General features: G+C 36.1%; 1 protein-coding gene across 1 annotated transcript in view; it reads right to left on the bottom strand.

Annotated features, from left to right (window-relative positions):
- The window catches only part of RGS22 (regulator of G protein signaling 22), a 155,420-nt gene that overhangs the window by 118,474 nt on the left and 13,555 nt on the right, over window positions 1-23,391 (bottom strand). The window contains exons 2-8 of the mRNA XM_064267666.1: window positions 21,657-21,878; window positions 17,122-17,207; window positions 16,347-16,515; window positions 13,070-13,199; window positions 10,489-11,098; window positions 9,175-9,336; window positions 963-1,137 (exon numbers count right to left, since the gene is read on the bottom strand). Of these exons, the coding sequence (XP_064123736.1) occupies window positions 963-1,137; window positions 9,175-9,336; window positions 10,489-11,098; window positions 13,070-13,199; window positions 16,347-16,515; window positions 17,122-17,207; window positions 21,657-21,878 (1,554 nt within the window). The remainder of the gene's footprint in view (window positions 1-962; window positions 1,138-9,174; window positions 9,337-10,488; window positions 11,099-13,069; window positions 13,200-16,346; window positions 16,516-17,121; window positions 17,208-21,656; window positions 21,879-23,391) is intronic.

The following is a 23,391-nucleotide window of genomic DNA, read 5'->3' on the forward strand; positions in this document are numbered from 1 at the left end:
AATCATTGCCAAATCCAAGGTCATGAAGATTTACTCCTAATTTTATTCTAAGTATTTTATAGTTTCAGTTCTTATACTTAGGTCAAAATTCATTTTGAGTTAATTTCTGTATATGGTTTGAGGTAGAGATACGCATGTGGGTATCGAGTTGTCCCGACACCATTTGTTGAAGAGACTACTCTTTCCGCATTGAAACGTCTTGTCATCCTTATCAAAAACCAATTGACCGTAAGTGTATGGGTTTATTTCTCGACCTTCAGTTCTATTTCAATGGTCTAAATGTTTATCCTTATGCCAGTACCACAGTGCTTTGATTACCATAGCTCTGTAGTCAGCTTTGAAATGAGCCAAGTGTGAGTCCTAAAACTTTGTTCTTTCTCAATATTGTTTTTGCTATTCTAGGCTCCTTGCATTTCCATATGAATTTGAGGAGCAGTTTTTCCATTTCTGCTCTATTTTAAAAATAACTGTTTGAGTTTTCAGAAAAATACCCATTTCATAGGCTAAAAAATCCCTAGTGAGGAACGTTAAATAGTGCGACAACAACTGATTCTAGGTCTACTAAATTGCTTGAAAATGTCATTGTTTAAAACTATAACAAAGGGCTTGCACTATATTTATTATTCCACAAGATAAAATATGTGATATTAGAAACCCTGTACATATAACCTTTGATTAGAAGTTAGAAATCTTGCACACGTAGTTATATTCATCTCACCAGTTTACTATTCCATTAATACATATAGATAGCAGTATGCATGAAAAGTTAATTTAGCCTATGAAAAATTGTTTTTGCCTTTGGTTTTCTTAGTTCCTGTTGTAGCATGTACATTAACAGCAAAAAAGCTTATGATGAAACTTACTTAAAAAACAAGTGCACAAAAAATCTAAGCAAGGTTGTACTATAAATTTAATACAGAGTAAAACCTATTTTACTATAAATTTAATAACATACATCCTACCTGGATTTCAGATATCTGTGGAATGCAAGATTTAGGTCTTAATGGCAAGAGAGTTGCCATTTGTGGAAAAGGGTCAATATCTTTCCTTGGTTTCTCTTGACGGAGATACCAGAATTTCAGTTCAGCACTAGCATATTTTGTTGAGCCTGAATGAGTAACACAGAACCGTGGTGCCCTATTAAGTTAAACAACAAATTTAAGATTAAACTAGACAATAATCCTCAAAAATCAAAAGCCGACAAAATATATAACAGCTGTGCTTATACTTATCAGTCTGTTTACACCCATTTTGTATTCATTTGTACTTATTTTTCTGCTGCCTGGCCTTAAAAAATATTTTTCTATGATATGTAAACTGCCTGCAGTGCCATACACTCATACAAAAGGCAATAAACATCAGAAAAAAATCATAAAGGAATGTTTAAATTATTATCTACTTGATAACAAGAAGCCGATGTATCCATCACTGAAGATATTTTTAAATTACCTACATTTCTAGTAAAATGAGCATAAACTGCACCTGTGATCATTTTAGAGCAGCTTAGTACTTATCTATAATACCAAGATAAAAGCTGGTAGTTCACATTTTTAAATATATAAACATTTTTCATAATGCTTATGTATACTACTAAAGTGGGTTATTATTCATATTCTCTATTTTCAAGCCTTAAATTTGAAGGTAAGAATTAATTTTACAACAACTGCTATAAATGAAAGACCTACATTACTACCAGAAACTTAGGAAAAGGAATGTTTGGCACAATACCAACGTCACACTTAATTGGGTGGATAGTCTGTTATTCAGTCTGTGGGCTCTTCATTGGACATAGGGTTAACTCCAGCTGGCAGAGCCTGTTACTAATTGCTGTTTGGGCCAGGTTTTTCCCCTGATGCCACAGCCCAAAGTCTAATTCCTACTCCATATCTTACGGGCCCTGGTATCACATTAAAATAGGAATAAGACAGATATCCCCTTGATGTGAACACAGACTGCAAGTGGAAGAGAATCCAAAGCACATAATTAATTTAGGATACAAAACAATTCCATCACCTCAAAAAACTTTCATAATACCCTTTTGTCATTACACCCTCCCTCCACCCCTAACTCCTGGCAACCATTGATCTGTTCTCTGCAGGGCTTCCAACCAATTCATTCCAGTTCGAACTCCTGCTGAGAAAGTGCGTTTCTAATAAGTTCCAGAACAATTAACTGTGCTAGTGAGGAACCTGTACATAGACCAAGAGGCAGTCATTGGAACAGAACAAGGGGATACTGTGTGGTTTAAAGTCCCAGAAGGTGTGCATCAGGGTTGTCTCCTTTCACCATATTTATTCAGTCTGTATGCTGGGCAAATACTCTGAGAAGCTAACTATATGAAGAAGAATGGGGCATCAGGATTGAAGGAAGACTAATTAACAACCTGTGATATGCAGATAACACAACCTTGCTTGCTGAAAGAGGACTTGAAGTACTTACTGATGAAGATCAAACACTACAGCCTTAAGTATGAATTACACTTCAACGTAAAGAAAAATACAACTAGTCCAATAAGCAACATCATGATAATCAGAAAAAAGATTCAAGTTGTCAAGGATTTCACTTTACTTGAATCCATAATCAATGCCCATGGAAGCAGCAGTCAAGAAATCAAAGGACACATTGCACTGCACAAACCCGCTACGAAAGATCTCTTTAAAGTGTTGAAAGGCAAAGATGTCATTTTGAGGACTAAGGTGCGGCTGACCATTAAAAATTTAGATATACCATGCAATCCAGAATTGACACCTTTGAATTACGGTGTTGGCAAAGAATACCGACTATACCATGGACTAGCAGAAAAACGAACAAATCTGTCCTGGAAGAAGTAAAACCAGAATGCTCCTTAGAAGCAATGATGGTGAGACTACATCTCAAATACTTTGGACATGCTATCAAGAGGGATTAGTCTCTGGAGAAGGACATCATGCTTGGTAAAGTAGAGGGTCAGTGAAAAAGAGGAAGACCATCAATAAGATGGATTGACACAGTGGCTGCAACAACGAGCTCAAGCATAACAACAATTGTAAGGATGGTGCAGGACGGGACACCGTTTCGTTCTGTTGTACATAGGATTGCTATGAGTCGGGACCAACTTGATGGCACCTAACAACAACAACACTGTCACCTGATCTTTGACAAAGGTCTAAAGAACATTAAGTGATGACAAGAGTCTTTTTAATAAATGGTGCTGGCAAAACTGGATGTTCATCTGGAAAAAAAATGAAACAGGACCTATACCTCACACCATACACAAAAACTAATTCAAAATGGATCAAAGGGCTAAATATAAAACCAAATACTATAAAAATCAGGAAGGAAAAACTATGGTCAACACTAGAGGCCCTAATACACAGCATTAACAGGATATGAACCATAACTAACAATACACAAACACCAGAAGATAAGCTAGATAACTGGGATCTTCTAAAAATTAAACAATTATACTCATCAAAAGACTTTACCAAAAGAGAGCCTATAGACTGGGAAAATGTTTGGCTATTACGAACCAAAAAAAGGTCTAATCTCTAAAATCTACAGGAAAATCCAACACCTCTCCAATAAAAAGACAAATAAATCCAATTAAAATATAGGCAAAGGATATGAACAGACACTTCACCAAAGGAGACATTCAGGCAGCTAACAGACACATAAGGAAAGCTCCCAATCACCAGTCATTCAAGAAATGCAAACGAAAACCAAAATGAGATACCATCTCACCCTGACATTACGGACACTAATCAAAAAAATAATAATAATAAATGTTGGAAAGGCTGCAGGGAGATTAGAACTCTTATGCACTGCTGGTAGGAATGCAAAATGGTATAAATATTTAGGAAAACGATATGGCATTTCCTTAAAGAGCTAGAATAAAAATACCATATGATCCAGCAATCCCACTCCTAGGAATACATCCTAGAGAAGTAAGAGCCATCAAACAAATAGGCATATGTACAACTATATTCTTTGCAGCATTATTCACAATAGCAAAAAATGGAAACAACCTAAGTGCCCATCAACAGATGAATGGATAAACAAACTATGGTACATACACACAAAGGAATACTACACAACTATAAAGAACAATGATGAATCTGCAAAACGTCTCACAACATGGATGAACCTGGAGGGCACTGTGCTGAGTGAAACAGGTCGATCACAAATAGACAAATATTATATGAGACCACTACTATAAAAACTCATGAAAAGGTTTACACACAAAAAGAAACAATCTTTGATACTTATGAGGGAGGGGAAGGAAAAACACTAAATAGACAATAGATAAGTGGTAACTCTGGTGAAGGGTAAGACAGTACTGGGGGAGCCAGCACAACCTAACCAAGGTAAGGTCATGGAAGCTCCATGGATACATCCAAAGTCTCTGAGGGACCAAATTACTAGGCAGAGGGCTGGAGACCATGGTCTCAGGGGATATCTAGCTCAATTGGTATAACATAGTTTATAAAGGCAATGTTTAACCTCCTACTTTGGTGAGTAGTGCCTGGGGTCTTAAAAGCTTGTGAGTGGCCATCTAAGATACTCCACTGGTCTCGCCCCGTCTGGAGCAAGAGAGAATGAAGAAAACCAAAGACACAATGGAAAGAGTAGTCCAAAGGACTAAGGAACCACAACTACCACAGCCTCCACCAGACTGAGTCCAGTACAGCTAGGTGGTACCTGGCTACCACCACTAACTGCTCTGACAGGGATCACAATAGAAGGTCCTGGACAGAGCTGGAGAAAAGTGTAGAACAAAATTCTAACTCACACAAAAAAAGACCAGACTCACTGGTCTGACAGATATTGGAGAAACCCCTAGAGTATGGCCCCCAGACACCCTTTCAGCTCAGTAATGAAGTCGCTCCTGAGGTTCACCCTTCAGCCAAAGATTGGACAGGCCCATTACACAAAACAAGACTAAAGAGGCACACCAGCCCAGGGGCAAGGGTGAGAAGTCAGGAGGGAACAGGAAACCTGGTAATAGGGAGCCCAAGGTTGAGAAGGAAGAGTGTCAACATGTTGTGGGGTTGCTGATCAAGATCCTAAAACAGTATGTGTACTAACTGTTTAATGAGAAACTAGTTTGTTCTGTATACCTTCATCTAAAGTAGAATATAAAAAATAAATAAATAAAAAGAAGGCAGGAAGGGACAGGTAAACCATACGAATGGACAAGGGGAACCTGGGATGGAAAAGGGGAGAGTGCTGACACACTGTGGGGATTGCATCCAATGTCACAAAACTATTTGTGTATAAATTTTGAATAAGAAACTAATTTGCACTGTAAACTCTAACCTAAAGCACAATAAAATTTAAAAAAATCAATTAATGTAACTCATCACAAGAACAGATTAAACAGGAAAAATTATAGGACCGTATCAATAGATCTAGAAAAAACATTTAACAAACTCCAATACCCATTCATGATAAAAACTCTCAGCAAACTAGGAATAAAGGATAACTTTTACCTTGATAAAGAACATCTAAAAATATATATATGTATACACACACACGTATAGACATACACATACATATATGAGATCAAATAGACAACAGCAACTCAAAAGGTTAAAGCACAAACTTAGGGAAAGTGAATTTAAGATAATGGTGGTAGAATAATTTGGGAAAAGATAGCAAGAATGGTAGCACAACTTGAAGAATGTAATCAAGGTCACTGAATTGTACATATAGAAATTGTTGAAATGGTTTATCTTTGGCAGTGTATACTTTCACCAAAACAACAACAACAAAAATTTTTTAATCTACTGGTAACATCATACTTAATGGTGAAAAACTAGATGCTTTCTCTCTATGATCAGGAAGAAGAAAAGCATGTCCTCTTTCACCACTCCTATTAAACACTCTACTGGGAGTCCTAGCTAAATGCATTTAAACAAGGAAAATAAATAAATGTTATAATGATTTGGAAAGAAGAAAGCATCTTTGCTCACAGATGATAATGACTGTCTATAAAGAAAATCCCAAAGAAATGACATCAGCAACAACAACAAATCCTGGAACTAATAAGCAACTATAGCAAGGTTGCCGAATACTAGGTTAACATACAAAAGACAATTGCTTTCCTATATACCAGCAATGAACAACTGGAATTAGAAATTTAAAACACAACACCATTTATATTAGCACCCCCGAAGACTTAAATACTTAGCTATGTATCTAACAAAACATATACAAAACCTATATAACGAAAATTACATAACTCTGATGAAAGAAATCAAAGGAGATATAAATAAATACAGAGGTATCCCATGTTCATGGATAGGAAGAGTCAATATTATCAATATGTCATATGCCCAACATGATCTATAGGTTCAATACAATCCCAATCAAAATTCCAAAAAGTTTTTCTGTGGATATTGAAAATGATCCTAATTTTATATGGGAAGGAAAAAGACTCAGAATATCCAACATAATACTGGAGAACAAAGTCAGAGGACTGACACTACAGACTTCACGGCTTACTGGAAAGCGACAGTGACCACAACAGTGTGGTACTGGTGAAGAAACAAACAGATGAATGGAACAGAATACAGATCCCAGAAAAAAAAAAAAAAACCCGTTGCCATCTATTCAATACCAACCCATAGCGACCCTAGAGGACGGAGTAGAACTGCCTCATAGGGTTTCCAAGGAATGGCTGGTGGATTCAAACTGCTTACCTTTTTGGTTAGCTGCAGCATGCCATAGCTCTTAACCACTGCACCACCAGGGCTCTGAGTCCAGAAACAGACCCTCACAAATAGTTAACTGATCTTTGACAAAGGAACAAAGGCAATTCAAAGCAGGATAGTCTTTTTGACAAATGGTGCTAGAACTGGACATCATATGCAAAACATAATAATAATCTAGACACAGCCCTTACACCTTAGACAAAATTAACTCAAAATGGATTACAGACTTAAATGTTAAACTAAAAAACTATAAAACTTGAAGACGATAACACAGGAGAAAATCTAGGTGATTTTGGGTTTGACATTAAGTTTTTAAATACAATACCAAAACCATGACCTATAAAAGAAAAACTTTATAAGCTGGACTTCATTAAAGATTTCTGCTTTGTGAAAGACACTTTTAAGAAAAGTAAATGAGAGGCTACAAACTGCGAGAAAATATTTTCAAAACACATATCTGATAAAAGACTTTTATCCAAGATATAAAAAGAACTCTTAAAACTCAACAATAAGAAAGCAAAAAATCCAATTCAAAAATGATCAAAATATCTGAAAACACATCTAATCAAGGAAGATACAGAGATGGCAGGTAAATATATGAAAAGGTGCTCTATGTGTTATATCATTAGAGAATTTCAAATTAAAATAACAATGAGATACTACTACACACCTATTAAAAGAAAACCCACTGCTGTCAAGTTGATTCCGACACATAGCGACACACCTATTAAAAAAAAGTAAAAAAAAATTACGACCTATTAAAAAACGGCTAAAATCCAAAACACTGACACCAAATGCTGAAGAGGATGAGGAGCAACAGAAACTCTCATTCATTGCGGGCGGGAATTCAAAGTGTACAGCCACTTTGGAAGACAGTCTCGCACTTTCTTAAAAAGCTGAGCAACCTCGCTCTTAGTATTATAGTATTATAAGTAACACAGTATTATAATACTAGTATTATAAGTGATCTTGCTCCTAGTATTAAACAAATAAGTTGAAAAATTATGTCCACATAAGAACTTGCACATGAATGTTTACAGCAGCTTTATTCATAACTGCCAAAAATTGGACGCAACCAAGATGTCCTTCAATAAATGAATGGATAAACTGTGGTACATCCATTCATGGGAATATTGTTGTTGTTAGGTGCCATCGAGTAGGTTCCGACTCATAGCGACCCTATGTACCATAGAACAAAACACTGCCCAGTCATGCACCATCCTTACAATCATTGTTATGCTTGAGCCCATCAATGGAATACTATTCAGCAATAAAAAGAAATAAGCTAACAAGCTACAAGTAGACATGGAGGAACCTTAAATGCGTATTTCTAAGTGAAAGAAGCCAATCTGAAAAAAGCTAGATATTGTATGATTCCAGCTAAACGATATTCTGGAAAAGGCAAAACTACAGAGACAGTATATGGATTACACCTCAACATTAAGAAAACAAAATCCTCACAACTAGACCAGTAAGCAACATCATGATAAATGGAGAAAATATTGAAGTTGTCAAGGATTTCATTTTATTTGGATCCACAGTCAATGCCCATGGAAGCTGCAGTCAAGAAATCAAATGATACAGTGCATTGGGTAAACCTACTGCAAAAGACCTTTTTAAAGTGTTACAAAGCAAAAATGTCACTTTGAGGACTGAGGTGCACCTGACCCAAACCACGGTATCTTCAATTGCCTTATATGCATGCAAAAGCTGGACAAAGAATAAGGAAGACTGAAGAAGAAATGATACCTTTGAATTACAGTTCTGGCGAAGAATATTAAGTGTACCATGGACTGACAGAAGAAGGACCAGGAATCTGTCTTGGAAGAAGTACAGCTACAGCATGTATTTGCTTAGAGTCCCCTCGAGTTTCAGGTAAAATATTACCTCTTCTCTGTACTCTGCACATTCATCACATTTTATTTTCACATGTATACTCCCCCCCGCCCCCCAAAAAATCCATTGCTTTCGAGTCGGGTCCGACTCATAGAAATCTTACAGGACAGAGTAGAACTGCCCCACAGAGTTTCCAAGGAGTGCCTGGTGGATAACTGCTGACCTTTTGGCCAGTAGACTATAATCACCCTGACTATTTTACCTCTGTATCCTCAGCATAGCACTAGGCCTACAGTTAGTGTTCAAAAATGTTTTTTGAGAGGGTAAGTATGTAACTGGCTACATGTATACACACACACACACACACACATATCAATTTGAGGGGGTACAGACTATAAAAACGTCAGGTGTAGAAGAATACACTCACAAAATTAAAAGGGAACTTAAGTACTCTCTAGCCTTATTATGGATCTCAAGTTACCCAAACATCCAGATTAGCTACAGAATAAGTATTTTGGGGAAGGTCAAATATATAATAACTTACACTAAATTTCTATATACATCCATAAGACAAAAAAGTATAACTCTTTAACTTGCCTAAGAAAAGTTTAAGTAAATAACTTGGATTCATGTTACTTTGTCTTACCAATATAGAAGCAATGGTTTTACAACCTCAGACTGAATACTTTTTAAGTGTTCTTCATTCCACTGAGATCCATCTAGCAGTTTAAGTTTTGATAAGATTTCTAGAGAAAGGTAACAATCTCCACTGCTCACTAGATAGCATTTTTTCATCTTCTCAAGATGTCTAAAATAAAACATACATACATATACACACGAAGTGATACAACATTCAACTAACCAAATGTTATCATTTCTAAAATGTTTCATACAAGTAATGAACTAGCTCAGAACCAACACTCAAGTTACAGGGGTACTGAACATTTTGAAGAGATGAAAATATTTCTCATAGGAATGGGAAAGGTATTTGTGGTAGACTGAATAATGTCCTCACAAAGATGTCCACATCCTAATCCCCAGAACCTGTGAATACATTACCTACATGGCAAAAGGGACTTTGCAGATGTGATTAAATTAAGGATTTTGAGATGGGGAGATTATCCTGGATTTTTTTGGGTAAGCCTAGTGTAATCTTAAGAGTCCTTCTAAGAGGGAGGCAGGAAGGTCAGATTCATAGATAAAATAGAACAGAAGCAGAGATCAGAGAGGAGGGAAAATGCTACACTGCTGGCTTTGAAGATGAATGAAGGGGCCACAAGCCAAGGAAAGAAGGCAGCCTCCAGAAGCTGAAAAAGGCAAAGAAATGGATTCGCCCCTAGTGCCTCCAGAAGGAACACAACCATGCATGTCCATTTTAGACTTCTGATTTGTAAGAGAATAAATTTGTGTTGCTTTAGGCCAAGTCTGTGGTAATTTGTTGCTGTAGCAACAGGAACTAATACAGTATTGATCCTGAAGAACCTATGTAGGTTGCTTGCATTTACCTTCCCTGATAGGTCTTGAAAAGTGGTAGTGGCCTTCCACCCCATGATCAATCAGATTATGCTTCACAATCAACTATTTGACGGCCCATGCTCTTCTAAGGCTATACGACAGTGAGCTATATGTTCTAAATGTCATTAAAACAACTGCGTTGCTGTTTTTTTCTACATCACTGGGATGTTATAAAATTAAAATAGAATAACTTGAAAGCAGTTTTAGAATTTATAGGAAGAAACATTGCACAAAACCAAATAATTGCTACCATTAGTATCTGAAAGCTATGAAATCAGGAAACTGAAATTAATACTTATCATAATAAAATATATTTTATTATTATTCATTCCAAAAATATAAACTACATTGGTCTGTAGACTAATTTATTTCAGGCTTTTTTCCTGAGCTAAAGCAACCCAGAGTAATATATTTTGTTTTAAAAATTATTGAAAAATAAAAATACCTTTGACGTCTTTCAGAGTCTTTAAGAACTTTTAACCTCTCAATATCCATCCATAGCCACCAATATCTCTCTCCTAATGTTCCTTTCATAAATTTCTTAAATCTTTCGAACTCTTTTCTATTGCCAATGTCATATGTTCTGTGGGAAATACACCAGTCGGCCCTGCTCTCTGGTCCAATGCTTTCACTCTTTGAACTTAAACTTGCTAGTTCTAAGTTCTCTTCTGACTTTTCCTTTGTGGCTTGAACTGCTTCACCTATAAAAGCATTATTCTTCGGGACAGGCTCAAAAAAGCTGTCAAATACCACTTGTGCTACATTGGTGAAGTTTATATAACCTGAGCTTTCTCCAAGTGGCTTTCCAATAATTTGATGAATTGCTGCTCTCAAAATGAAGGTTACATAAGATCTTAAAAATTCTTCCCATGTTGGAAAATGTACTGTCAGGTTTTTGTCAACATCCTCTTGCTTTTCAAGGTACACTCTCAGAAGAGCTTGAGAAGGAGTATCGTGTAGGGCTACAGACCCTTCTTCTTCAGAAATTAATTCAGTGGTTGTAGATGGGCCCTTTTTTGTCCTGGGGTGAACTCCATCATCAAAGATAAAACTTTCTGTATTAAATCATAAAAGGCCATTAGATTCAATATGAGTACAAAGCACTTTTTAAAAAATTAAATAGACGCTATAGTTTATTTTTTTTAGCCAATTCTAATGCATAGTGACTACATGGACCAGTGTCTTAAGATGGATTCTGAAGTCATATTTCGGACCAGCAGGGAAAAAACGGACAACAGGGATTAGGCTTCTCTTCCCTAAACATGGATAATTATGGCACATCAGCCAAATATTTGATATCTCTAATACAGAGGATATTAAAAAAGGCATTGTGGTTGTTATTGAGTGCTGTTGAGTCGGCTTCAACTCATAGTGACCCTGTATGACAGAGCAGAACTGCCCCACTGGGTTTTCTAGGTTGTGATCTTTACAGGAGCAGATCGCCAGGTCTTTCTTCCACAGAGATGCTGGGTGGTTTCAAACTGTCAACTTTTCAGTTCATAGCCAAGAGCTTAATCGCTGCACCATTAGGGCTCTTAAAACCATACACTTCTAAAATGTAATATTTCAGGCTGATACAGAATGTCAATACCTAAATGCCAAGTCCATTAAAGAATTAGAATATATACATTAAGCAATGGTACGTAATTTTAGTATTTCATGTTATATGATAAAAGAAAACTTGCTACCATAGATTAACAGATCAGAACTGGAGTCAGTATCAGCAATTTTTAAAAATTCACTATTTTATCAGAAAGATTCAATTTCTGTCATACTTACAACATATCATTAGAGTGACAAAACAGCACAAGGTACTTAAGAGGACGTACAAACATGAATGGATTTTTACACTTTTTCTAAAGGCATTTAGCGATTATTCTCTTTCAGAAATCAATGAAATATCTGAAGTTAGTGCTTCATTTCATATGGCAAAACCACCCCCAGGTGAAATGCCATGGATCAGGAAACTCAATTGTTATTTGCGTCTCACCCTCAGTGGGACATAAAAGGCCATTTTCTCAGTTACCAGATTTTAAATCTCTATGAACCAGACATGTCTCATTACAATTTTATTGAAAACAAGTATACCCAATTTCCCCAATATTAAAAGATTAGACTTCTGTAAACTGTGAAAACAGACTGGGCATACACTCAATCCCACAGAATTGAAGGGAGGATACAGGTGAGAGCAGGGCTGGCATTTCTGCTCACTACCTTTCTGCTCTGCTTTCTCTTCCTGTTTACTACTTTTACTCTTCAATTTTCTGCTTCCCTATTTTGGGGAAACAGCAAGGAACCTATAAATCCAGCTATTTTCAATTAGGGGAATTATTTGTATCTTCATTTAGATTTAAGTTCAGTTCTAGAGAATCCAGATTATTTTCCCCAGTGTTTATGAGTGGCTTATACTTCTTCCAAGGGATTAGCTCAGAACCGTTAGTGATTTGCAGAGTTCCTCTCCCAAATCACATCTAGATTTTTTCTCTAGCAATATCATATGTTAATGATCTCCACTTCAGCAGGTTCCTTCTCTATTTTTATGAACATTTTGTATCATCCACCAAAAGCCCCCACAGTAGAGCTTTTAAAGGTAAAAACTAGTCTGAAGCATTTACTTTTACAAAGTAAATAATTTACTTTTAAGAAGAGATACACGTTGCCCCCACTTTATTTCAAAAGCTCAATAATAAAACTTGTAAAAGTGATAGGACATGAAGACAAGACAAACATTTGACAGCCTATTAAGGGCCAGGCACTTGGCGACATTTTCTACGTATTCAGCATGTAGTATTATTCCAATCTAACAGATAAAAAAAGTAAGGCTCTGAGAAGATTATCAAAAGTATCAGAGTTTGAGTTCTACACCCATGCTCTTGGCATTATACCAATTTGCCTCTCAAAAAAACAGAAGGATGTAGAATAGGGGGATCATTTTTTCTCCCCAACCATTAAGCATTATTACAAGATTAGAATAAAAAAGAGGCTGAAGAGGAGTTCTGAAATCATTCCTGTTCTTTTCTGCTTACCAGAAACAGATGAAATAACTGGTGATGTAATTTTGTTGTTGAACACACAACAGGGTAATGAGAATGTTGATACTGTTTGCTGACTTTGTTTTGCCAATGTAAACCAATCTTTTGTTTGAGTATAGGAGGCCTAGGAAGAAAAGAGCACATTTGTTTAACGTAACAGTATTCCTCCAATCACAAACCTGGGCAAATCATAATAATAGTATTAAATTTGACCAGTACAATATGTAAAGGAAAAATTATCCCTTGCCAAAGTTTTCTGGTGGTTATACTAATTTTAGGGGGCAGTGGTGATTCAGTGGTAGAATTCTCCCCTTCCGGGCCCGGTTCTCTTCCCATCCAATGCGCTTCAGGCATAGCCACCACCCGTGAGTCAGTGAAGGCCTGCATGTTGCTGTGATGCTGGAAAGGCTTCAGTAGAGCTTCCAGACTAACACAGACTAGGGAGAAAAGCCTGGCAATCTACTTCCAAATAATCAGCCAAGGAAAGCTCTATGGATCACAATGGTCCGATCTACAAGCAATCTGCGGATGCTGCAGGGCCAGGCAGTGTTTTATGCTGCTGTGAATTGGGTTTTCTGACTAGGGCGCCAAATCCACGGCAGTTAACAGTAACATACTAATTTAACACTCTATGTATGAGAGGTCTAACTGAAACGCTTGGTATCATCCATCATTTTAATTTCAGCCATTCTAGTGAGTACGTAGTGGTATCTCATTTACATCTATCTGTGTGATGACTGATGAAGTTGAGCATCTTTCCATGTATTTATTGGCTACCTGGATGGCTTCATTGTGAAATGCCTGTGCAAGCTTTTGTTCACTTTTCTATCGGGTTATCTGCCTTTTTCTTGTTGTCTTATAGTTCTTCATAATCTGGGTATGAGTCATTTGCCAGATATATGTATTACAAAAATCTTCTCCCAATCTGTCTTGTCTTTTCACTGTCTAAATTCTTTCTCTTGATGGTTAAAGTTCTTAGTTTTAATACAGCCTAATTTATCAACACTTTCCCCATCATTAGTGCTTTTCTGTGCTTTCTTTTAATGAATCTTTGTGCACCTCAACCAAGATCACAGGAATCCACGTTGTTCAAAAGAAGCAAAAAAGAGAGTGTCCGGTGTTACCTACTCTCATTCTCATTTTTCCAACTAACTGAGTCAGCTGGTTGGCACTTAGGTTAAGGAATACCAACAAAAAAGGCAGAGCTCAAATGGAAGAGATATTGTTCCCTGACTCTTACACAGAGTTAAGAGAGCAAGTCAAGCCATACCCTAAGACCAAAAGCAAGACAGAAAGAAATGGAAACTGCCATCAGTGTAGTCATTGTCTCTCTCAGAAGTGAGGTTTTGTGGGTAGATAAAAGGTTCCAAAGACACTAATCTACTTCTGTTGTCTCTTTTCCTTCCTTTAAAAGCAATTAACATATTAATTATATGTTCATTCAATATATACTTATTGAGTGATCATTCTAAGTAGTACCCTATACACGGAAAGAAGGCCAAAATAATAAGGAACTGTCAAGGAGTTAAGAAAGACCAGTGTCCTTGCTATTTCCACTGTTATCAAAAGAATGAGGGAGTAAAGGGGAAGAGACAAAGAAGTAGGCAGCTAGACATAAAAAAATAAATAAATAAACGCAGTTAATTATACTTCCAAGAGATGGGCCAATTATTTGTATTTAGATGGTATAAGTGAGATCTTAAAGAAATAGTACCAACTATCATAAATATTAATTCCTATATATTCCTGTGATTTAAATAATTTAAGGGGCTCAAAGATGTAGAAAAAAGATAATATATAAACATAAGTATTACTTAATATATATAGTTAACCAAGTGAACAAAAATGAATTTTTCATCTCAGAAAATACTAAGTAAACTAGCTTAGATTTTACTCCCTAACTTGCACTTGATTAAATTCACATGTAAGTGCATAATCAGAATTTATTCCCCTAGATCAATTCTTCCCTTCTCATCTTTATTGTCCTCTATTTTTAGGACATATTTTATGATATTTCTGACATTTGTATAATATATAAGAGAAAAAATAGCTACAAATAAGCATAAGAAAGAAGGAAAATGTGCTGTTGGTGCATAACTGAGCATTATTCTGTGGAAATAATGGAACTAGCATAATTTTAAACAATTCGGCCAATTACTACTGAAATAAAGGCTAAATTTCAAAATTAGATAGAAGCTAAAGATGAAAAAATATTCAAGTAAGATAGGATAAGTCTATCCATTCCAACAGAGATGACAAATAGGTTTTCTCTTATGTGACACCTTTGATCAATTCCAAGTGCGTGCCCAGAGTGCTGAGTTGACAAGAATTTGGAGCCAAGCTCTAGCTCAGCAGGAAGGCTGCCATCATTAATTAGCAATGTCTGCCATGGATGGAAACTAAGGGAGGAGCAGCACACGGGCCACGTATTTGCTGTTCCTCATTTTGAGTAAGACTTCAGCATCCGCTGTATAGAATGGTGCATCAGAAGTGCCTTCCCAGAGATGACATCCGACAATTAGAGACCAAAGACCAAACAACAGTTTTCACTATACAAGGACTCTTGAAAAGGACATTTGATTCTAGGTTAAATCTTTTCACATGCCAGACACGTCTCCAATCCTGGAGGATAAATTTACCTTAGGATAACAGTTAAACGGTAACGCATTTTGCTACTGAGGAATAGCACAGAAAATAGGTAAGACTCAATTTATCGTCTTTTAAGAACAAAAGTAATAAAAACCCACTGCTATCAAGTCGATTCTGACTCATGGAGACCCCACGTGTTACAGAGTAGAAATGCTCCACACGTTTTTCTTGGCTGCAATCTTTTACCGTAGCAGATCACCAGGCCTTTCTTCTGCAGCACTGCTGGGAGGGTTTGAACCATCCACCTTTAGGTTAGTAGCCACCCAGGGACCTTATAAAATTAACAGAATCCAAATAATAAAAAATTTTGGAACGAGCAACAAAATCGTGGATATAATTCAAGTTATCCATGCTTCCTAGGTTGCACCAAACATGTTCTTCAATCTTGCTTTTGTTCCTTTGTACACATGAGGATAATATTTCTAACTACATTTCAGGTAAGAGTGCATAGTAAATGAGTCAACAATCCACAAGAACTATTGCTAAAACTGCTTTAATGGTATTTGAAATCGCTTTTCCTATTCAAGTAGTACAAATGAAGTTCAAGTGCCTAAAAAGAGATGTTTCACTGAAGTACCAAGTCTCTCTAAAACACACACACACACATAACTCAGGCTTTTACCTCGCCAAGAGAAATGTAGAACTTTTTCATAATTATTAGATTTTCTTCTTCATCTGAAGGAGGTGGTAAACTGGGTGGTTTTTGCTGGACCCAGGGGTAAAAATCTGTATCTAGTATGATACTTGTGCCTGATCTGCTCCATCTTACTTGTGAGACCAATTTGGCTAACCTGCATTTTAGAAATCATACAAACTTGAAATAAGTTTCAAACATGGTAGAATTTAGAAAGAAAAGAAATCACTAAAATTTTATTTTACGTATTCAAGTCAAATTCCCCTCCCAACTCTATGGGATGATTCTCTTAGGCTCTGCTAAAATTAGTGGCTTATTCATACAACATTAATGAATAATTATTGTTTTAATTTATTTTTCTTTTTAAAATGATAATTAAATTTTGGCAAAATTTCAGAATGTTTAGTATGTATACTTTACAAGTCAGGAAACCTTTTAAAACACTTGGCCCTCCACAATAACGTTCTATCTTTTCCATGACTTTTTTTTAATACTTTGCACATAAATACCATTATTACCACTACATAAAATGATCAAAAAAGTACAACTGAAGTACACTTAGGTACTTTTTCTGTGAAATCTCTTTGGAAAAGTGATTTTTTTTTACCCCTGTGTTATCACTCTTATTCCATAGCAGGTGGGATTCAAACGCCAATGAGTTAAAAGGTATACAATTATACCAAGAAAGTACAGAAAAATGATTCTACATAGAAAAAAGTAATAGCCATTTTTTTAAAAAATGTACAATGTAGGACCACAATACCTGTACTCAAAGTAGCAATCACTTTCCAGAAACGCTGGAAGTCTCTCCTTTTTGATCCATTTAATACCTTGTTCACGACTAAGACACTGTTACAGGAAAAATGAAAAAGAGAGTGTCAAGTAAAATCTTCAGGACAATTAAGACCTAACTACCTGAGCAATAATGAACTCCAGCTATCACTAAGAGACCTGCTCCTACCTTCTATTGGCACAAGAGCAAGCAGTAACCCTGAGTCAAAGCTGAGGCCACTTCTTGCCTTCTGGTACCTCTAATTCTCTCAACAACCCTGCATCAACCATTATTATCTCCATTTTACAGATGAGAAAGTCAAATCCAGAAAAGATAAATAACTTATTGAAGCGGGAGGAATGGAAAAAAAGTCAGTCGGTCTCAGTATTTTCACAGCCATAAAATGGGTTAAAAAAAAATCACAACCAGGGCAAGAACAAGCCAGGAAAGCTTGGTAAGGCGAACACGCAGGCCCCTTGTTCCTCTAAGTTTTAAAATTTTTTGTTAAATATTTAACATCCTCAGGCATTATCCTGGGGATACCCAGGTTAGTATGAAAGCTAACAGCCTGCACTGAAGGAGCTTATAGACAATATGCAATTACAGCAGTACTGCAAGTGCCACAAGCACAGATTTCTGCGGAGCCCACGGGGCACTAAAACCAAAAAATGTTTCTCATAGAAAATGCCACACTTTGACCTGAAGCATGATTAGCTAGGTTGAGGATGGAAGCAGGAGAGGAAAACAAAAATAAGTTTAGTATAACTAGATCACAGGAGGAGATCTGAGGGACAAAGCAGGGAAGGCTGGAGAAGTAGGTAGAGTCCTGATTATGAATTTTATAAGATTTTAACTTGAGCTTGTGAGGGCAATACAAAACTACTGAGTTTATGATAGTTGCTGTTTATCCTGAAACACTTACTCACTATTGATTCTGTTTTTTCTTATATTCATTTTCCCCAGAACTCTAAAGAATGCCAATACCTTAGACACTAAACAAATGCTACTAATAAATAAAACAACTAAGTGCATATCTCCGCAAGGCTAATATGTCTGCATTTATGTGGCTTCTTTTTTTATTTGACTATGTACTAGTTATCTGACATAGTGCTAGCTGTATTATGACATTAGCATCAGAGTCAACACACAGACCATTACTAACTCCAGTGAGGAAACTGATTGCTCACACAGCAGCGGTGTAACATCTGATAAGATGATGTTCATGAGGGTGCAAAGTCATGTGGTACAAAGTCATTGGTCTCCCCAGGGTTGGAAAAGTGAGCACACAATGATTTCCTCCTGCTCAGCAAAAAACATCTGCTTGCCACCATCAAACACTATCTTCTGGGTAATGAAAGAAGCAGAAGAAACTATGGAAACACCCGGTATCTAAACAGTACCATTTTGTTGATTGTCTCATTGCTTATCAGTGAGACTTGAAGGGCATTTGGATCTTATAGTGTGAAAGACTCCATATATGGTATACACTGACGATCATGCAGGACTCCTGAGTTCTCATTAACTACATACAAAGATCAATATAAACCCTTGAGGAATTCTACAAGATTGTCAGACTAGTCAGTTCATGAAAAACCAATCTGCCTAATATTTACCTAATTGAACAGTTCAACTATAATCCATTGCCTTTTGAGTTTTCTGCATGTATTTGCCCTAAAAATTAAATTAAAAAATAAAGTAAAATCAGAAATTGAAGAAAAGTCTTCAATGTGAGCATTTAGTAGATGGGCTCCATTTTGGCATGTAGGCCAAAGTCACGTAGTACTTTTTCATATGAGCCAATTCATGAAAAAGGAAAATCTTTTAGTGTTGTCTCCTTTTGCTGATACATATTTCAAATAAGAAAAGTTCCTGCCTTAAACCTATTCACACATTGTTATTTCTTTATCATTGAACGGTTTCTTTGGTGGGTTGTTTTAGAATATCTGGAGGAGGGGGTAGTGGCTATAAAATCAGAAATGTAAGCCTTTCAAGAAATTGTTGAATAAGATACCCCCTTAAACTCTTTTACACTGTTTTCCCTTGACTTATTTTGTAAGCAATTATGTTGTAAATACGGCTTATCTCATGGTGCCTCTTAGTATTATATCCTATAAAATACACAGATTGCATCTCATTGCAAAGGAGACAAATGCCTTAACACAAAGGTTGAATTTGTCACCCACCTTACTTTGAAAATAAGATTTTTTTTTTGAAACATAAGATTTTTATAAGCCTTTTTTTAATTTTTATTCTTTTCAAATTTAAATTTCATTTAGAAAGTGTTTTTTCTCAGTTGATCAAGACCCAATCACTTCCTCCCTGGTGGAACTAGATTCCCACACTATAAGGTCAGGTAACATTGCTGAAGCAGTAGCCTCTCCGATCTTTCTCTTACATCATGACCTTTTACTTTTAGTTCCCTGCTCATTCTGTTTCCCAATTAAGAATTTTGAGAAAATAATCTAATTAACCAAGCTCAAGGTAGCCATGCTACCTTGAGCAGAGCTTTCCTGGAGAGTAGGTGCCAACAAACTATAAGAGTTCATTCAGAATGAGCTGGGAGAAGGATGACATCCCTAGCATTAATGGAATTATATATCAACTCCTGTGGCCATCTCTTAATTGGACCCAGAATGGCAAGATGTCCCATCAGGCAGTTTAGGCCTAAACCCTGAGACAGGTGGCAAACATGACAGTCACAAAGACCTATTGAGTACAACTGTGAGATATGTTCTGCTGCTTAGTTGAATTTTGCTGAATGTCTTTTGGCATTTATTGATATTAATTATGGCATATGGATTCTCTACTTTCATCTCTTTATATGGTGTATTATATTAAAATATTTCCTACTGTTGAACCATCCCTGCCTTCCTGGATTACATTTGATTTTGACATATCTTTCTTTTAACATACTGCTGAATTGTATTTAATAATATTTTATTAGGATTTTAAAACCAGTATGTAAGTGAAATAGTTTTTGGATGCTGTAATTATTGGATTTTTCAGTTTTATATCAATCATAATTTTCTTCTCTTGATCTGAAAGCCAATTTTTATCCTATGTAAACTACTCCTTTAAATATAGTGTTTCCTCTGTAAGTTCACCACGGACAGTGGCCATATCTTATTCTCTGATGTATTTTTAATGTCTAACACAATATGTCGCTATGAGTCAGAATCGACTCGACGGCACTGGGTGGGTAACACAATATCTACAACACAGCAGGTACACAATAAATTACTTGTTGATTAAATAAATAAATATATGATATAAAACTTTATGAACTCAGTACAATTTGGATAATACTTTCAAATGCCCACTAAGTGGCTGGCTGTGTGCTGAGTGTTGGTGGTTCACTGGCAAACAACACAGACACTGATCTCCTGCCCTCAAAATGCTTACAACTCCCATATCAATAACCTAAATTTCTAGATTTCAGTGAATACACTTTCTATAACTTCTTTTCATACAGGCAACTAAAGGTTATTAATTTTGAGGCAAGATAAGTATTAGACTTTCAATTACTTTCAATTTTATATCAAACTATATGAAATAAACAAATCAAGTGATTGCTTTTTTTGTCAACAAAATAAGATTTCCAGTAATATCTACTAATGATAATGACTATGAGATAGGTCATTATCATTTTACCAAAAGAAAAACAGCTCCCTTAATCTTATATATTAAAATGTCCCAGAATGGAAACATTCCTAAGGTTTTGACCTAATCCTTTTGCTAAAATAATTAATTTGATGGAAGTAAACAGCAAAGATAGAAATATATTTGAATTCAACAACAGAAGAACTGAGGAACTTTCAGGCTGGAGTAGAGCTATGTCTTAACTGTCTTATTTTAGTACAATTCTATCAGGCATTTTAAGTCAATGGAAAATACTACTATTAAACATCCATTATTAATTTCATTTGATCCATATAACAAATATAAGTAGTAGGTAGGGAAGGTATCATTTGACAGATGACGAAAATGAAATTCATCAAAGTGACTTGTCCAAGTACACCAAGCTAGTAAGTTGAAGAGCCAATATTAGAACCCAGATCTCCTGACATCATGCTAAGGAGACAAGATCCAGAAACTGAGAGTAGAATTTTAAGGTCTAGGAGGTCAGAGCCACATGATGTAACTTAAGGGTGAGATATCTCAGTTCCCAACTGCACAAAAGAATTGATCTAAAACTTAAATAAATTCACTGTATACCCACATTTTCTACAATGCAACTGAACTTAAAGTAGGGGATATATGTGTTTATATTGCCCAAAATTAACTTGATATTCTAACTATTCAAAATATGTGAAGTCTTTTCATACTGATAAACATCAACAGAGCTGCTAGACTGAACTGGCCGTTAGATCTGAACAGATGCTACAGCATCTAACAAATGGTACGTGTAAGTATAATAAAACTTAATACAATCACATTTCAGAAAGTGAAGCCCAAGGAACCTCATGTTAATCTCAACAAATGCTTTATTTATCTAGCAAAATATAAACTCAAATATATTTTCTTACCATAACATTGTAGTTGATGTTAATGGTCTCATCTTCCAAGGAAGCATTCATTTGAGCAGGTTTAACATCATTCTTTCCTTTCCTTATGACATCATAGATGGGATTTCGAGGCTGTTGGTTTTGCAGAACTTTTTTCAGTTGTTTTTCCAGAAGCTGTGGAGCATTGTTAACTACTTCAAAAACTCCATAATCTGCATTAAATCTAATTGCTTCTGAGAAGGTCTGTAAAATAAATGTGTGGAAATAGTCTTAAAGTTTAAAAAAATAAAAAACTGTCTCTAAGAAGCCTTGATACTTACATATCTGCATATATAAACACACAGGATTTCAGGTTCTTAATCAGTCCCTCTTCCTTTTTAAAAGCTTTAAAATCCCTTGGTGGTGCAGTAGTTAAGAGCTCAGCTGCTAACCAAAAAGGTTGGCAGTTGGAATCCACCAACTGCTCCTTAGAAACCCTATGGGGCAGTTCTACTCTGTCCTATAGGGTCACCATAAGTCAGAATTGCCTCGACGGCAATGGGTTTGGTTTTTTGGTTTTTAGAGGTAAGGGAACCAATGAATCCTTCCTTCCCAATGTACTTCTCCCATGAGATAACTGTCAAGGTATATTATGGCAGAAATTCTCTTTGTATAAACATTTTATCTCTGTGGTTCTTTCAAACTGGAGAGAGAGAGATACCTGATATTTAGCAGGTAATCCTCTTAGAAGGAGGTGAATTACTAGGGAAGGATGAGTAACTAAAATGACTGTTAGTTTTCATGGCTCCTCCCAGGAGCCATGAAAACTAACAGTCTCCACTACCCAAAAGGAGAAAATTAAGTTCAATGTGTTCTTCATTTAATGTTATTTCAACACCATTCCTCTCAGTGTGACAAAAAAAGAGTGAAAGAGAATAACATTCTGAGCTTTTCTCAGTAATTACTAAATGCTGCCAACTTTTATTTAGAGCCAGTTCATGTACAACAGCATGATGTAGTAGAAAGAGAACTAAGTCAGGAGATCTGAGTTTGAATGCCAACTTGCCAAATAGTAGCTCTGTGACTTTGGGTAAGTCACTGAACGTCTTTGGGGCTTTCACCTCCATAACGGCAAATAAATTGTTATGCAGATGGATGGGCTATATCTTTTCCCATTTTGGCCTCCAACTCTAGAATCGGGTTCTTCTTACAGAATATGAAGTTATTTTAGGGTACCTTCAGTTAACTGCCTACCAAAAAAAAAAAAAAAAAACTGCTGTCAAGTCAATTCTGACTCATAGCAACCATACAGGACAGAGTAGAACTGCTCCATAGAGTGCCCAAGGCTGCCACATCTTTCTCCCACAGAGAGACTTGTGGGTTGGAATCATTGACCTTTCAGTTAGCAGCCAAGCACTTTAACCACTGTACCACCAGGGCTCCTTGGAGAACTGCCTACAGGTAGATTAATTTAAACATGTTTAGCTAGGTGGTAGAAGACACTAAACTCTTCTTCTTGGATCAGTCCTAGGGAAAGCACTAATTCTTTCAAATTTTACTAAGGTATTGCCAGATATAATACAGTTACAATTTAATAAATGGCAGGATGTCATTTTAAAGTTGGAGCTAGAAATTATATACGTATATATATATATTTCATGTCAGATAATACTAGATCTCTTAAGTCTGGCTGTTACCCATTCCAAGGAATTCAAAGTGTACAGACAATAGAGTTCAAGATGAATGTCAGTCCATAGTCTAAAAGGTCTCAGGGATA

This window comes from Loxodonta africana, chromosome 14 (assembly GCF_030014295.1).
Source record: "Loxodonta africana isolate mLoxAfr1 chromosome 14, mLoxAfr1.hap2, whole genome shotgun sequence".
NCBI lineage: Eukaryota > Metazoa > Chordata > Mammalia > Proboscidea > Elephantidae > Loxodonta > Loxodonta africana.